This window comes from Manis javanica, chromosome 3, assembly GCF_040802235.1.
Source record: "Manis javanica isolate MJ-LG chromosome 3, MJ_LKY, whole genome shotgun sequence".
NCBI lineage: Eukaryota > Metazoa > Chordata > Mammalia > Pholidota > Manidae > Manis > Manis javanica.
The window spans coordinates 43,177,744-43,194,507 of record NC_133158.1 but is presented as its reverse complement, the minus strand read 5'-3'; the positions used below and the strand labels follow the sequence as shown (position 1 = coordinate 43,194,507).

Genomic DNA, 16,764 nt, shown 5'->3' with positions numbered 1-16,764 from the left:
CACCTTCCCCACTGGGGTCAGTCCTAGCAGCCAATCGGTGTCTCATTCTTAGAAACCAGTGTGCTTGAGAGGAGGCAGGACCTCGGGAAGGCAGTTCTCAGGGCGAGAGCATTTACACCTCGCTTGGCAACACAGCCTGATCCCTCCTCCAGGGAAGCCTAAGGGCTGGAAGGGGCCATGGGGGGTCCAAAATACACCTTTCTCTTCTTCATCTGAAGCATGGGAGCCATTCTTCAGCTCACTCATGTGCAACACATTCAGTTAGGAGCCAGTCACTTTGTGAAAGTAGTTCAAGTCAGCCACCGCTCACATTTGGCAAGGATGACAGCTGCAAAGAGCCTGATGGAGTAACCACTCGGCGGCACCACAGCCAAGATTCTGTGAGCACTGAGGTAGTGACATGCAGAGACATTGCATGGAAATGGTGCATCTGGGATTGCACATCCCTGATTTCCCCGGGTGGCCTCAATTTCCACATGATCAGCAGGCCCCAGGCACTCCATGTGGCTGCTTCCAGGAGGACCACAGGGGTGTGCACAACCTTCAAGGAGGCCAGGAGGACGGTGGGGCTCCCTGGGCAGAGCCCCACCCCACACGCGGTGGCCCCTGCCCGAGCCGTGCCCGGGGGTGAACACACTTGCAACGGCTTGCCATGCTCTCCAGAATTCATCTGCATTCTCAGCCCCACAAGAAAAAAAAGGGTTTCTGATGCCTTTGCATCACCCATGAAGGGCTGGTGCCTTTATGTGCGGCCATCATCTGGGTCTGCAAAGAAGGCCCTAAAAAGTATCAGCGAAAACTCTTGTGCAGAGACAGGTCCTGGGGTCACCCTCCTCAGCACCCTTTCCATCTCAAGCTGTCCAGCAGCTGAGAGTCACCAGCCCCACGTGCATCCAAAGCAGCCCCTGGACGGGCACAGAAGGAAGACCCGAGGGGCAGACGGCATCCATCTGCCCTGCACCAGCCCTGGGTGCTGCACTCAGCCGGGCCTGGTCACCCCTTCCCAACAAGGGGCAGGAGCATGAGCCTGGGGGGAGCCCAAGGCCAGCACAGAACTGTGCAGAGTCCAAAGACAGGCAAGTTCACTATTTAATCAAAATGAAAGGCCGTTGAATCATTCCTAAAAGTACATTATTCCCCGGGAATTAAAAATCAGCCCCTTCATTTTCTTGTGGAATATGGTGTCAAAGCCAAAGCCGTGCGGATTAGCTGTTCACCTGTTCGAAAGGAAAGAGAAGTGATGTTATCTTCATAAGGTAAAGGTAGAAATTGCTTTACACCCCAGATTGACAAGAGGCACTTAAAACCAAAGGAGCAAACCTAACAGGACGAAGGATATTTTTTCTACAGCACCAAGGTCAAGGAGTGGAGCTGATGTGGAGGGAAGGCACTCCAGGTGGCGGGAGCGTGTGGAGGTCTGGAGGGAGCGGGGAGAGCACACTGCGGGAGAGGCAGGCCGCTTACCAGAGAGGGGCCACAGGCCTTTACTTGGGAAGGTCCAGCTTGGATCTAATCACTGCTGGCTCGTTTGCTCTCACGCCATGGCCTAGCTGACCTTCCTAGTGTCTGGAGCACCTTCTCCTCCCAGGCCCCTCCAGCCCCCCAGCCTCCCTCCACCACAGCCCCCAGTGGATCCGATGGGCCGTCATTTCCAGCACACAGCCCTTTGCCAGGTGTGGATGGGCTGGCCCCTGTGGTCACTTTGAAGGTATTTGGTCCCATGGTTTCCTGTAGGGAAGATGCAGGGTAGGCCCCGTCTGGCTCTGCCCCTCCCTCTCCAGAATGGACACTTTGGGAGGCCAAAGAGGAGGCGAAATAGAACGTTTCCTTTCACCAGGTGCCCATCTCTAGAAGGGATGAAATGTGTGCCCATCCTGAGGCCCCTGAGATCAAGGGAGATCGGGTTCTTGCCCAAAATCAGGAAAGTGCCCAAGACAAGGGTTTTGCTAGGCAGCTCAGGTCTGGCCGGTGTCTGGGAGGCAGGGCTGCAGAGGCCCGCTGGATTTCACAGCCTTTCCTTGTACGGGAGAACGCTGATGCTCCTCTGCCCCAGGGAGCAGGGCAGGTGCCGTCACAGCTCAGCGTGGTGACTGGCTGCCTCTGCTCTCAGCCCGCCACCAGGTTTGATTCGTGAGGTCTGGGTGGGTTAACAGAGCCAGGTGAGCCAGAACGAAGCACAAGGAAGCCTGTGTGCAGTTAGCTCTGGACCCTGCAGGGCTAAGCCCAGGCTTTTCCATCCAAGCACCACTGGGCCCGCCCACTATGTCCAAGTGATACCCCAGCAGGGCGCTGGAGAGATGCTGTAAACATGGCCAGAGGAGGCAGAACGTGCATCATGCGAAGGGATGGCCAGCACGCAGCTGCTGCAGGACCGCACCCCCCTCCACAGACATGTGGGCTCTGACACAAAAGCTCAGAGAATGCAAGCAGAAGGCAGATGGCACGGTTACCCTCATTTGTCGATAGATCCAGTCTGTAAATACTGTCACGTTTCCATACACTCCTGGTCTGTTAGGCTTGGCACAGCCGGATCCCCAGCTCGTGTCCCCAATCAACCACCAGATGCTGCTCTTCAAAGTGACCAGAGGGCCTCCACTGTCACCCTGGGGGACACAGCAAGTTACGGGGAGTACACAGAGGGTGGGGGTTCGGGTGGGGCCTTGGTGGGAGGTAGGCATGGCTGCGGGTGTCACGTCATGTGTCCTCCAGTGAGGTAATGGGAATATAATCTCCCAAAGAGACTACACCAGCAATGAATTAGGGTCTGTACTGGCTGAGGATTACTAAACAAATCGCTGTGCATATCTTAAAATAGTCAAAATACTCATTTCTGCCCACTGAGTCTTTGACAAAATAACCCTTCTGGGGGTGTTGCTGGTGGCACAGCGTTTTCGGGCATTTCACAGCCATCCCCTCCCGCAGCTGCCCGCAGCTGCCTCCAGGCCCAGGGACGTGGGGCGCTGCCTCTTGTGGGGGCAGAGGGCACCTCTCACCGACTCCACAGAGACAGATGAGGCCAAAGGCTGCCTAGAAACGTGCAGTTACCTGGCAGGAATCGACGTCTCCCTGCAGGTAGCCCGCGCAGATCATGGCCGGCGTGACCAGGCCATTATAGACGTGCTTGCTGTTACACTGCCAGGGCTCGAGCAGGCGCACCACGGCGGCGTTCAGCATGTCTGACGTTTTCCCTAGGACAGGGCACCCCGCTGGCCCTCAGTGCCGCCAGGGCTCTCACAGGGGTGGGACTCCCTCGTGGAGACGCCCCGCTGCCGCCTGCCCTCCCAGCCCACTCAGGGTGAGCCCGGGTGGGGGTTGGCACCCAGCAGGCCTGTGTTGCCTGCACTCCTGAGGTCAGCTTTGGGGAAAAGACTCTGCCCCTGGCCCGGGGAGCCCGTCCGGGCTCTGAGCTCCTCCTCCATCGCCCCCCAGCTCCTGGCTCTGCAGGCCCGTTTCCCCGGTGCCCGGCTCCCTCTTCCCTGGACCCAGGCCCAGGAGAGGCCCCCGTGCTTCTCATCTTAGACGGCCCACCCTCTCCGATCCCACTGGATCCTCCACATAGCACCCCACTTCTCGGCTCCCCAACCTGCATGTTTCCCTAAACGATTGCTGGCCACAGTCTCTACCTCCTCCCTCCCGTCCTGCTGCCTCCATGGGAAGTCCTCTAGGCGGCACGGCTTCCCCTCCTAAAACAGAACCTCCACCCCAGATCCTCGCCACCTGGCTTTCCCAGGCTGGGAGATGGCACCAGCACCCTTGCTGGGCTCAGGCCCCAGCTGGAAGCCATCCTCCCCGAGTGCCTGGCTCTCCCCACTGCTGACCAGCCAGCCAGCAGCCAGCCAGAGGCTCTGCCGACCTGAGACACTCAGATGCACCTGGTCCCCTCACCTCCTGGCGCCCCAGCCAGGCCTGGCCCCACATCATGGGCGGAGGACCACCGCAAAAGCCCTCACTCTTACGCTCAATCCACCCTTGCCCACACCCTTTCCCTTTCCCATGACTCCCAAGCAGGTATCTGGTCCCATCATTCTCCGGCCTAACACCTCCGAGAGCTTCCTTTCTCCCTCAGAATAGAAGCCAGCATCCTCAGCAGAGCCTGCGAGGCCTGACACAATGGGGCCCTAGCCTGCCCTCACCCCCAGCTCACCACGCCCCCACCACCTGGGCCCTTCTGCTCGAAACATTCTTGTCATTCAGACCTCCACCTCAACTGTCACCTCTTCCAAGAAGCCTTCCCTGGTCACCCCTTGAAAGCAGCCAGGGCCTCACTGTCCCAGCTGTCTGCTGCACAGTCATTTGTTTCCTGTCTGACCACATCCGGCTCCCGGACACCCACCAGAGAATGTGAAGTCCCAGAGGGCAGCGGTTTTGTCTTATTTCACGCATTGCTGCATTTCCAGCACACAGGTGCTCCACTAGTATGTGTGAGCTGCCTATTTGTCTTGGGCTGCTATGAAGCCTTGCTCACACCTGTCAGGCTCACCCCCAGTCAGTTTCTTCAGGCAGGACACCAGGATCACACCATCTCTACTATCCCCCCAACACGCCCCAAATCGCCCACCCTTGTACTTTCCACCTTGTTTTAAAGGCTTGGTTCTAGGTGTGCCCTCATCACTTTTTGGAGGAAGGATGCAGGCTATGAGGGGCTTCTTCATACCACTAAGTACTTCCAACACTCCAGAAAAATGAAGCCGCCAGGATGCCTTCATTTGGAAGATAATCTCCGAGATGAAAGCCGATTATAAGGTGAGGAAGCCGAGCAGGCTTGCACCAGGAGGGCATAGTCCCCTCGCCCCACGCGTGGTAGCAGGGCAGGAAGACAACGGCTCTGACAGCCTGGATCTGGCCACCACCATCACACAAGCCCATCCTCTGGAGGTCATCCTCACCCAGCCACCCTGGCTGGCCCGTTAGCAACAGTGGGACCCAACCACAGGTGCTATATAACTCTCACAGTATGTGGCCTTTCTACTTCAAAAAGCAGTTTCCACTTATTGTTCCATTTGATCTTCCTAAGAACAGTGCCAGTTACGTGGGGCAGGCACGATTTCTCCCATTTAGCAGATGGGGAAACTGAGGCATAAAAATGGGGTGAACTGCCAAACACCATCCATTCACTGGTTAATCGAACCAGGATTAACACCCAGACCTCCCACCTCTAAACCCCATGCTCTGTCCCATGCGGCCTGCAGACCTGTGTCCCCAGGAGACTCACCTTTCTCGTGCGTGGCCCCCCACCCGGAGATCCAGCAGGCCTGGGCGGGCTCCAGCGTCATGCCTGGGTTGGGCAGACACACCGGTCCCACTTCGTCTGTTTCAGGAAGAGAGAGCAACGTGAGCTAGTCCGGTCTACCTGAGCCATGGGCTCCACCTGGACCTTCCCCTGGTATGCGCTGGGCCTGGTGACTAACATTGCCCATGGAAAATTCCAGATTCTAAGGTGTCCTGGCACTGCCCCTTTCTGTCCCTACCAGGCCCCTCCTTCCAACAGGCAGGATGTTCCCCACTCTGGAAGTTCTGCTGCTTATAAATGGAGTTATTTGATGGCTCTGTTTCTAAAAATAACACAATAGACTTTTTTTCAAACTTAAATCTTCAAGAAACAAATTTAAAATATATAACACGTCCAGGTGGTGGAGGGTAGAAAATGCACACATGTGGCCATGGCCGAGAAGCTGGTGGGCACATGCAGCATGCAGCTCGGAGCCCCATGTTGGACATCCCCTCCCCTGGGCAGCTTCTTGTAGGTCCGAATTGTTTCCCCACTTGAACACAAACACCTTGTGTAGAAGAACTGGGTTTTGCCTCTTCTGTACCTGCATGGGGCTGGGACATTCTGGACCGACCCTCGGATGGACTGGAATGGGGTCAAATAAAAAGCTACATGTTTGTTTCTTATTGTTTAAAATTGTTATTTAAGTATCTTATTTCAGAATTTATGTTTAAAAAAAAGTGTCTTGACAATTTATAGACTAGCAGTTCTCCACTCGAGGTGACTTTGCCTCCCTAGGGACATTTGCCAAGTCCAGAGACATCTTTGGTTGCCACACAGGGGGTCCTAGTGGCATCAAGGGGGTGCTCCTAAGCATCCTAAAATGTGCAGGCGGCCCCCAACCATGAAGGCCCCCACCCCAAATCTCAGCAGTGCAGTGGGTGAAAAACCCTTTCTGACCTGCACAGGTGGCTGAGTCACACCTCTGGATAGTGGCAGACAGCGTGCTGGCAGCTGCTTCCCTCAAACAGCATAGGCCCATTTTTGGGTGCCTCGGCCCCGAGCAGGCTTCCAGGAGCCGACCCTCCGGCACACCACCCTAACTCCACATAAATTCCTCCCCGGTTATCAGGGCACAGGCTTAGGTCCAATCAACCTGTCCTTAAGATTTGTCCCAAGGCGTTCACACGCCCCGAGCCACACAACACAGTCCTACCGCTGAGAGTCAGGGGAGTCTGCAGCTTCATGAGAGCGATGTCATTGTTCTTGGTCTGGGAGTCATAATTTGGATGAGAAATCACTTTTTCCACGCGGTACCCATTTCCATAGAACATGAAGGACTGTCTCAAAACCCCCGCGAAGGCCGACCAGTACCGCGGATGGTTCAGAGGCCTGAAAGATGGAGATGAACACGCTGCACCTCAGACCCTCACACGGCACCCACTCAGGGGCCCTCCAATGTTGCAAGCCAGAGCCCAGGGTCCCCAAAGGGACCCTTCTCACTAAAAGCCACAGAGCAGGACGCCCGCCTCAGCATGGCCTTCTCCCCTGACCTCCGCTCTATTCCTTCTTGGTGAACCCCATCCCTCCAGGGCCTCCCACCATCCCCAACCCTGGCAATGCTAGGCACACTTACTCTTGGGCCTGAATTCCTCCTGAGGCTTCAAGCCTTATTTCTGGCCATACTGGGTCTAAGGTGCCTTTATATGTTAGGGCATTTCCTGGCACATAGTAGGTGCTTAATGAGTGAGAACTGATGAGCAGACTTGGTCTCACAGCCATCAAGGCACTGTCTATATCCAGGTGTTGTCCTTTCAAGAGAATCCCAGGGGCTGTCAGAATATGGTGGTGGGAAGGGGACCATACCCTCAGCAATAAACACAGCTCCTGTGCCCTCACAGCGGCCCTGGAGGGACAGGCCCCCTGCTCTCCCGGGTGCAGGCACTGCAGTCAGACACCCGGAGTGGACTGCTCCAGGCCACATGGCCAGAGAACTGCAGGGCCAGGAGCTGAGCCAGCCACCAGCATCCCCCAACCAGAAGAGCTCTGTCAAGGGAGGTTTTCCCCAAAATAGGCATGTGACCAAAATACTCTATGTTTAAGGAAGAAGGAGGGGGCAGTGTCTTCCACAAAGGCTCACACTGTAGGTTATGGCTACCCGCCTGTGTGGACAGGGCCATGGCCAAGCAAACTTAACCACAGGCCCCAGAACATTCCGCAGGCAGCATGAGGTCCCTGTGTCTGATGGCACCCTCTCCATGGATGACCAGACCTTCCAAGAGGGCAGGTGCTTCTGAGAAGTACAGAATGGAGCTGAGAAGCCTGTGGGCAGAAGGGCCCTGGTCACAGCAACACCCCTGCCCTCAGCTGTACCCCATACCCACAGCCCCGCTGCAGCAGCACCAGGGCACGCTTGCTGAGGATGGCCTGGGCCATGTGCCTCCTGTACACGAGCTCCTCTGACCCTCCAGGCAATGCCTGGAAGCAGGCCCCTGAGAATCCCCCTGGAGCTTGAAGAGCTCAGAGACTCCGCTCAAGGTCACATGGTCACAAAGCCTCTCCAAACCCAGGCGCGGGGACGTACTCCTCCACACAGTGGGCGGCTGTCACGATCCACTCAGGGGTGATGATGGAGCCTCCGCAGACGTGGATGCCCTGGACGTGCAGGCTGACCTGCCAGGGCCAGTCCCCCAGGGCCGCACCTGTCCCACCGACAATCCGGCTCTGGCGGCTCATCTTCTGGCTGACCCCACACTCTGAAGGCGACAAGCACAACACGGGTGAGCAGAGGCAGGCCGCCTGCCCCCATGCCCGCCCAGTGGAGGCCCAGACGGCTCCCATCCCAGGGTCCTGCCAGGCTGGTGGGCACTGTTGCCACCTCTCCTTCCCATTTGTATGGGGTCCAACTTGTGGAGGACATGGCCCAGTTTTCTTTAGGGGTAGGAGAGGAAGCTCCCACATGCCCAGGCAGGGGGTCCCTGATAGAGAGGGCCTGGGACCTCCTGAGTCCTGAAGGGACTGAATGCTCAGAGGTCCCGAGGCTCTAGAACAAAGCAAAGGAGGGCAGGATGGAGGAGGGAGGGGGAGGATGAAGGGGGAGGAGGGGGGGAGGGGGAGGAGGGAGGGGGAGGAGAGAGGGGGAGGGGGAGGAGGGAGGAGAGAGGGGGAGGGGGAGGAGGGAGGAGAGAGGGGGAGGGGGAGGGGGAGGAGGGAGGAAGGATGCATCCCTGCTCCCTCCCCCACTCTGTCCCTATCACACTGGGGTCAAGGCAGGCGGCCCCCATGAGGGGCCCCACAGTGTGCTGCACACTGACCACCTCTGTGCTTCCCCTGTGTGCTGTTCTCAGTCCCCTTGAGGTGGTGGCATGGGCCAGAGGCTGGCACCATGCTCTCTTGGTCCCTACAGAAGCTTACTCCCGCCCAGCCTGGTGGGACGTTCCGGGGGGGCCCCTGGGCTGTGCCCCCTCCTGGGAGGGTGGGCTAGCTGCACCTCTGCAGACGCAAAAGCTGAGCTCCAGGACCAGAGTCCCCCGGGGAGCAGGGCTGGGCCAGCCCAGAGAAGGAAGCAGAGAGACAGTGCCTTCCATCCTGATGTACACAGGGATGGGGGCACCCTCAGGCCTCCCACTCCCCCTGGGGTCGGGGGTGCACAGGAGCGGGGCCCTGGCAGTTCCTGGAGGTTGCCTGTCCTCAAGGACGGCTACTCCTCTTCCCGAAGCATCTGAAGTACATCAGATTCCAGGAAGGAGCTCCTCGGGTTCATCCCAGCCCATCACCCCCCCGCCTTCTCCCTCCTCACCCCCAAGGATGCATTCTGAAGGTCTGGACTGTTTCCTGTGTAGAAATAGAAAGGCAAACCCAAGGTCACTTACCTATGCAGCGTAAAGAAACCACTGTTTTTGAAGAACAGACATCACTGCAAAGGAAGAGAGGGATCCTGGTCACTGTAAAGCGTGAGGAGACACTTCACCCTCAAAACACACAGACATGACTATTTCCTTCCAGTGTGCCCAGAGGCAGACGGTCCACGACTGAAGACTCGGATAAGGGAAGCAGATCGATATCAGGGACGGTGGGAAACGACACACATGGAGTACCAGGGCCAAGTCCCTGCTGTGTGACCCTGGGTAAGTCACCTCACTGAGCCTGTTTCTCTCATCTGCACAATGGGATCATAATAGTACCAACTCATAGAGTGGTTGCAAGAGTAAGTGTGCAGTGATGCGTGTATTTTTATGCTTGTAATTTACAATCACCCTCCAATTTTGCAAGGAAGCCACTTGTAAACTTCCAGGTTCCCATGGCTACTTTACATATACTGTGCAGAAAGCAATACCACCAATCATTTGCCAGGAGACAAAAAAAAGTTACTCACTGGGGAGGTAAACTTTTGAGGTTACAGATGAAAAATAAATAATAAAAGCATTCTGTCAGAGTGGATTTTCCCCAGTGTACTAAAGACAGAAGCAATCCCCGGGCATCAGGCATTCGCAGCCAGCCGTGGGTTCCACTAAACATAATTCTCGGAGCATCAGCATCGGGCCAGACCTCTGGCAGGTGATGGAGCAGGACACAAGCCCAGCTCACTGCAGAGTCCTGTCTGCAGGCGTGAACCTGGTCCAAAGCACACAGGGACCACCAGCCTCCTCTGCTGGCCAACAGGAGCGACTGCGGCTGCTCTGCCCACACAACCAGGGTTCATCCCACCCACCTTCTAGAAAAAAAGCATTAAGATACCAGTCACCGCAGCAGCCTCACTTCTCAACAGCATCCAGTCTAGTCCAAAGGCCTGCTTCCTTGAGCCCTCCCCAAAGTGGCCCAACACAAGCCCAAGTCCTGTGATAAGTCCCTCTGACCTCTGCTCCCGAGCTGCCCCGTGGTTCCACAGACTGTTTCCTCTGGCTGGGTAGAGGTGGCAGTGCCAAGAGAAGACACATTCCCATTAAGAGAGGGTGTTTTCCAAGAATTGTAAGGCTCCTCCTTTACCTGGAGGCGTTGCTGGCAGCCACCAGCATCTGGGCACCCAGCGGTCACTCAGACCAGCCCCATTAGAAGCCTGAGACTAAGGGATCCAAGGGCAACTTCTGAAAGCAAAGAGAGGTCTTCCCACCTCTGCCACATGTAGAGGACACCATGCACCAGGCAATGACCTTCTCTTCTTTCCTGCAATCCCTGCAGCTACCTCGTGAGTTCCCAAGGCTCTTGCCAAGAGACGACAGCCTCCCTCCCTGCTCAGCCCAAATTCCGTGTCTCCAAGGGAGAGAACACACCCCTCAGCATCCACAAACAGGCCAGGCAGCTGTGTTTGGCTTCTCGGGAAGGCAAACTCCAGCCCTGCTGCTTTGACGACTACATCTGGCTCTGCACACCCCTCCTCCTGGGCTCCCCTGTCACATTCCTGGGGACAGCCAGGCTTGGGCAGGAGTCAGCCCCCCAGACACGTCAGCCAGCTGCCGCCAGGAATGCAAACCTGCTTCCAGCCTCCCAAAGGAAAGGAGGGGCGGCGCGATTAACTCCTCCTCCCCTAAGACGCACACCTGGCGCCTGGTACCCGGCCCTCTGTGATGGTGTGGCTAACCGCCTGAGGATGAGTGGATGACAAGGGACCTGGGAGCTGAGCAGGAATCGTGTACAAAGGACACTGTGTGTCTTTTACATGAAAGAACATTCTGATAATAACAATGACCCCTGAGAAAATTGCAGACATTTTAAATATGCAAAAGAAGAACCTTAAGTCCACCCCTCACCCCCACCCTCCCAATCAGTGACCTGTTCAAGTTCGTTTCCACCCACTGGAGGTGAGCTGTCAGGACAAGCTGGCTTTGCAGCACAGGAAATGTTAGCTGAATGGAACCAGCCACTCCCTCCCAGGCCCCCAGAATGACGTGCCCCTCTCAGGGCACTATCTGACCCTATGGCTTGGGGCTGAGGGACCAACCATCTCTGCTACTGGGGACCAAAGGGACCCCAGAGAAGCAGGACCACCAGTGCTGAATCCGTCACAGTCCTGGGAAAGCTGGGAGGGGTGGGCCACCCTGGCTGCAGCCCTGAGGCATTCCCTGACCCCTGGGGACACACGCTGACACCCCGGAGGCACATCTCTAGTGTCCAGGGAGTGAGGACAATCTGAAGGAGCGTTCTCTTTTGCCCTGCTACTCAATGGCACTGAGGGCAGAGGGCAGAGGGCATAAACAAAATGGCAAATACATCGTGGCCATTCCCAAGAATAGATCCAGAGCTTCTCCGAGCAGTCATCCTGCAGAGAATCCAATCTCCTCCCGTGAGAAACTTGGCCAGGCCCACAGCTGCAGCTCAGAAACGAATGGGGCCAGGGATGCCCACGGTGTCTCCTACTCATTCCCATTGTAAAATTTCTTAAAGGAAAAAATAAATCACCAAATACCTGTGATAGAGTTTTTTATAGAGATCCACATTGCCAGCGCTTATGTTCAACTTCATAAAGCTGGTGGCCCCGCTGTCATCCGCTATTCCTTGGCTAGAATAAAAACTATTCCTAAAAAGACAGAAAGTCTTATTTAAAACAATGGTCTCATTGGAAGCAATTGCAAATCCTATGCTATATTATAATACTGTCCTGTAGGACGTTCAGATTAAGAGGAACGACGTAGCATTTTGAAAAACAAAATCACAAGTTCTGATCGAGTGACACTGTGTTACAACCACCTTTCCGTCCTATGACCCTGGAGCATCAGGCAAGATCCTCCACTGGTCCTGTTTCTAATCCGGCTTGAGGACAAAGAAACAATGAAAATAAGGATGTGTGAGTACATGGAACCTACCAGAATTTACAGATGTTAAAATGCCCCCCGTTACCAGCTTCTGGCAGGTCCTAAACTTTGATGGGGGCTTCATTCAACCTTTCAATTTGGGGAGGGCATTCTGAAGTATTTCAATAGCTAAGATGCCAGCATTTTTATCAAGAGGTAGTTTCTTTTGAAAGCTAGCATACAGAGAACACCCTTCGATTGCACATTAGTCACACGGGGGCACCCCCAGGAGGAGAAGGCAGCAATAAAATCACTCAGCCTTTGGCCTTGAGGTCGGATGGCTGCCAAGGCCTCCACGGGATGCTCTGGTGAGCCCAGGGCTGGGAATCACAGGAGGGATGCTGCCCCTTCCTCCCCCGCCTTCCTTGGGGCTGCGTGGTGGAATGAATCCTCTCCCACTGGGAAGCCTCCCAAGTCTTCCCGTGCATGCCAGGAAGGCTGCAGGTCCTGTTCCCTCCGGCCTCCCCGCTGCCCCCAGCTCCAGCCCCGACCCAGGCAAGCCTCAGCCCTGAACCGCCCAGGGCCGCAGCCCATGCTCACCGGTAGCCCATGTCCTGGCACGCAGCCCTCCCGTAGCTCTCGCTCCAGTCATCTCGGCACACGGGGTGCCAGGACTTCCTCTGCGCTGAGTACACCTGCAGGATGAAGTTCGGTCCATAGAGGCGAACTGCAGGCAGGGAGACACGGTGTGAGTTTCAGACAACTGTCCAAACTGCCCCATGAGCCCCTCAGGCCCTGACACAGAGGCCCAGGGGGAAGGCTAGTCTCCTCCCATGGCACTGACCACACACAGGGGTGCCCTGCACCTGTTCCCACTCTGCTGAGAAGTGCTCTTGACCCAGAAGCACTGAAACAGGTTGTTTAGACAAAGACTTGTGTACCATTGTTCCTCAGCAGCATTATTCACAATTAGCAAAAGGTGGAAGTGATCAAACCCCAATGGATGGATGCACAGATGTGGTGCACCCAGGCAGTGGGCTCACACTGGGCATTAGGGGATGATGCCTGGCCCACACTGCCGCACGTGTGAGCCTTGAAGACATTCTGCTGAGTGAAGGAGCCTAGCACAAAGGCCAATACTCTGTGAGTCCATGTCTGTAGAACATGGAGAGCAGGGAATGGAGAGTGACAGGGAGGAGATTAGCAGTTGCCAAGGGCCCAGGTCGGGCTGGGGGTCTGTGCGGAGATGACGGGGGGTGGGGATGAGAGCTCAAGGTTCCCTTAGGAGGTGAAGAGGGTGCTTCCAAATGGCCTGTGATGCTGGCTGCACAACTCTGCAGATATAGAAAAGCCACTGCGTTGTACACTTTAAAAAGATGAATTTCCTGGTGTGTGAATTTTATCTTGATAATGCTAATTTTTTTTAAATGAATAAGATAAAGGTGTTTTTTTTTAATGCTCTTTAAACAAATACTTTGAAAATGTTGACCCCTCTGCCCAGACCCTGGACCCCGGCAGAGCACCCAGAGGGTGCTGAGTCCCCTGGTGTAAGGCTCTGCCTCTAAATTCATAACTGCTTTGCCAAAACAAATGCAGCTCTTATTTACAGAGATAAGACATGATACAGACAGCTGAAGGCCCCTCCGTATTCCAATCCCTTCTCCGGCTCCCAGAGATAACCACATTCCAGAATTCTGTGGAAGATGACATCAGGAGTGGTGAATGATAGAGTGGAAGCCTGTGTGACCCAGGGGTCAGCCAGCATCATGTATTAACAGAAACAAATCTTGAAAACAGCATTGCATCAAAGAGGCCAGCTGCCAGATGACCTGTTCCACACGACATTACTTGGTAAAGCTAAAAGCATGGCCAGTCCTGCTCTGTGGCTGGGGGAGTGCATGTGGTGTGAAGTGTAAAGTGAGGACCTGGCTATCTCAGGCCTCCTTCTCGCCCCTTGTTGGTGGCCCCTGACTCACTAGATTGTCTGACCGATGTCTCAAGGCTCATTCCTCCATGAAACGACCAGCCTGCCCTGATTATTTCCTAACGCCTCCATGACGAGGGAATCCATGTGCGATGTTCTAGCCGGTCACGTGTTAGTGGGTAAGCACACGGTGATGCAGACAATGGAATATTACTAAGGGCTGAAAAGACATGAGCTACCAAGCCAGGAAAAGATAGGGAGGAAATTTAAATGTATATGACGAAGTGAAAGAAGCTAATTTGAAAAGGCTACTTGCTTTGTGATTTCAACTATATGACCTTCTGGAAGAGGTACAACTCCAGGGACGGTTAAAAGATCAGAGGTTGCCCAGGGTTGGGGCAGGGAGAGGTGAACAGGCTGAGCAGAGGGCATTTGAGGGCAGTGACTCTGTATGACACTGTAATGATGGACACGTGTCAGTACACATATGTCCAAACCCACCATCCAAATGTGAGCACATCATACATTTGTCTACAACACCTAATGTAAATTAAGGACTCGAATTAGTGATAATGTACCCATACTGGCCCATCGAGTGTAAGGAAAGTCCCCCTGGATGCAAAAATAGGGGCAGCTGTGTGTGGGGAGGTGGGACATGGGAACTCTGCTATCTGCCCTATTTCCTGGACACTTAAAAGTGCTCCAAAAAATAAAGGCTATTACTTTTTTTTTTAAGTAACTGGATTTAAATAAACTTCCAGAATCAAAAATAAAACTGACACTGTGCTGGGATAGAAAATGAGGGGGACATTTCACTCTTATCTGTGGATGACTATAGGGATTATTTTTCCCTCCAGCTGTTCTGTAGGAAAACAAAACAACTGATGCACCCGATAGCTGCAAATGGTCTCAAGCAGTTCTTTTGTGTTTTAGTCTTCAGGACTTTGTTTTTGGCTCTATTGATGTATAATTGACAAATAAAAATTGTATATATTTAAGTCATGCACTTGGCGTTTGATACATGGATAAGTTGCAAAGTGACTACCACAGTCAAGCTGATTAAAATGCCCATCACCTCACAGCATTAATATTTCTTTTCTTCCCTCTTTTCTTTTTTGTGTTGAGAACACTTAAGATCTAAATTTGCTAAGATCTTAGCAAGTTTCAAGTGGACAAAACAGTATGTGAACTGCGTCACCTCACATGGTTTTTCAGCTTCTCTTCCAACATTTTAATGCCCGGACGTAGAAAGTGAATTAATGTTAAGAACATATATATCTGTATATGCTAGGAAAGAGACTCTGTACACATTCTTGAACATTTTCCACAGGTTGGTGTAATGTTCCTTAGTGTCAGAAGATGTGCATTTCTTGGAAAATAATTTCTGCTCTGCACAGTGGACAAATTGTAAGAACAGCACATGTGTGTTCCAATCTAGTACAGCATACACACATGCAATGTCATGATGACCCATTTTGTTGTATATGAATAATCGACATGGGAACCAATACCAAATTGTGGGAGGGAGTCTATTAAAAGACACATGTGTAAGTCCTACAGTCCTACAAACCCCTACAGTCCTCCAGAGAAAAGAGCTTTCCTTCTGGAAATGTTTCCTGCCACTATGCTCCTATCCCCGGGGCACGTGTGCTCCAGCGGGAGGCAGGCAGAACCAGAAAGTCCTCCAGGAAGAGACTGCCTCCACCTCGGCATGTCCACAGAGGATGCACACAGAGGGCACATGCAGAGTCCACAGCGGTGGGACAGGGAGAGGTGCTCTGAGCCCAAGGGGAAATGATTTCAGGATATGTCATCAAGGGCCCAAGGCAACTTGTAGTAACCACTGGGAAACAGGATTAACAATGCAAGCATACAATTATTTGTTTTTCACATGAAAAAATTCTCTGGAAGGAGAAGACACACATATTGTCCCTGAGAAAGAAATGTGATTAGCTGGTGAGCAGGCACATGGTTGAATGTGGGTGAGAGTGTGTCAGTGAGTGTGTGTGTGGAGAGGAGATGAGATTCTTCTGTACTTCCTGAACTTTGATCTATTTGAGTATATTAACTCTTAAAATATTTGCATTTGTTAGTATTTGCAATATTAGGAAGAGAGAGGAAGAATCTCCAGGTACCGTAATGCGTTTGCCTTGCTAGAGTTTATCCTTGCACATGCATGCGTCGGAAAACAGCAATGAGCATTCCACCTGACCTTAACCACACGCTCCTGAACCTCAAAATCTCCCTGCTTTAAGAAAATGATGACAAATACTTTATCACTATTATAAAGGCAAGAATCTATGTGATGAGTTTAAAGAGTGAGTCACTGGCAAGTGCAAACTCCCTAGAAGTGTGCAAGGCCGTGCAGAAGGAGCAATTGGGACTGAGACCATGCACCAAATGGCCTGGCCCCGGCTGCCACCCTGGGGAATTCTAGCATCAGGACCAGTCACACAAGTTCTCCCGCATTGTGACATGGAGATGAGGACATGCAGGGAAACGGCCATGCTGAGGACACCGAGGGGAGGAAAGGATCCTGGGAGGAGTGCAGGCTTCCTTTGCCACTCTGCCAGCCCCAGGGCCTGCATGCCAGGTTTAGATCAAATACTGAGGACTTAGGAACGAGCTTGACTGGACAAGGGGAAGGTGCCTGAGAGATTTCTGGTGATGTTTCTGACACTACAATTTTGAAAGTGCTATTCATAAAAGAGACATGGCCCTGTGTAAATGTGTCAGAGTGTGCACAGAGGGCATTAAGCTACGGCACACACCCCACTACCAACGCCCGCCCTGAATCCTGGATGGCCTGCTGTGGCCGGACAATGTGCTCCTTGAGGGGGGAAAGAGACAGCCTTGCAGGAGAAATAAGAGAGCTCTCACCAGGGCGAGGGGCCAGTTAAATG

At 53.8% G+C, this 16,764-nt stretch overlaps 1 protein-coding gene across 6 annotated transcripts in view; it reads right to left on the bottom strand.

Annotated features, from left to right (window-relative positions):
- Window positions 1–1,071: 1,071 nt before the first annotated feature.
- TMPRSS2 (transmembrane serine protease 2) overlaps window positions 1,072–16,764 on the bottom strand; it is a 30,459-nt gene continuing 14,766 nt past the window's right edge. For 5 of the 6 annotated variants that reach the window (XM_037014837.2, XM_037014839.2, XM_037014842.2 and 2 more), the window contains exons 6-15: window positions 12,538–12,664; window positions 11,894–11,956; window positions 11,613–11,723; window positions 9,082–9,125; window positions 7,794–7,965; window positions 6,426–6,601; window positions 5,213–5,308; window positions 3,046–3,188; window positions 2,451–2,603; window positions 1,072–1,217 (exon numbers count right to left, since the gene is read on the bottom strand). In XM_037014837.2, coding sequence (XP_036870732.2) covers window positions 1,206–1,217; window positions 2,451–2,603; window positions 3,046–3,188; window positions 5,213–5,308; window positions 6,426–6,601; window positions 7,794–7,965; window positions 9,082–9,125; window positions 11,613–11,723; window positions 11,894–11,956; window positions 12,538–12,664 — 1,097 coding nt within the window. In that variant the 3' untranslated portion in view covers window positions 1,072–1,205. The remainder of the gene's footprint in view (window positions 1,218–2,450; window positions 2,604–3,045; window positions 3,189–5,212; window positions 5,309–6,425; window positions 6,602–7,793; window positions 7,966–9,081; window positions 9,126–11,612; window positions 11,724–11,893; window positions 11,957–12,537; window positions 12,665–16,764) is intronic. The other variant, XM_073231314.1, reaches the window with a different exon arrangement.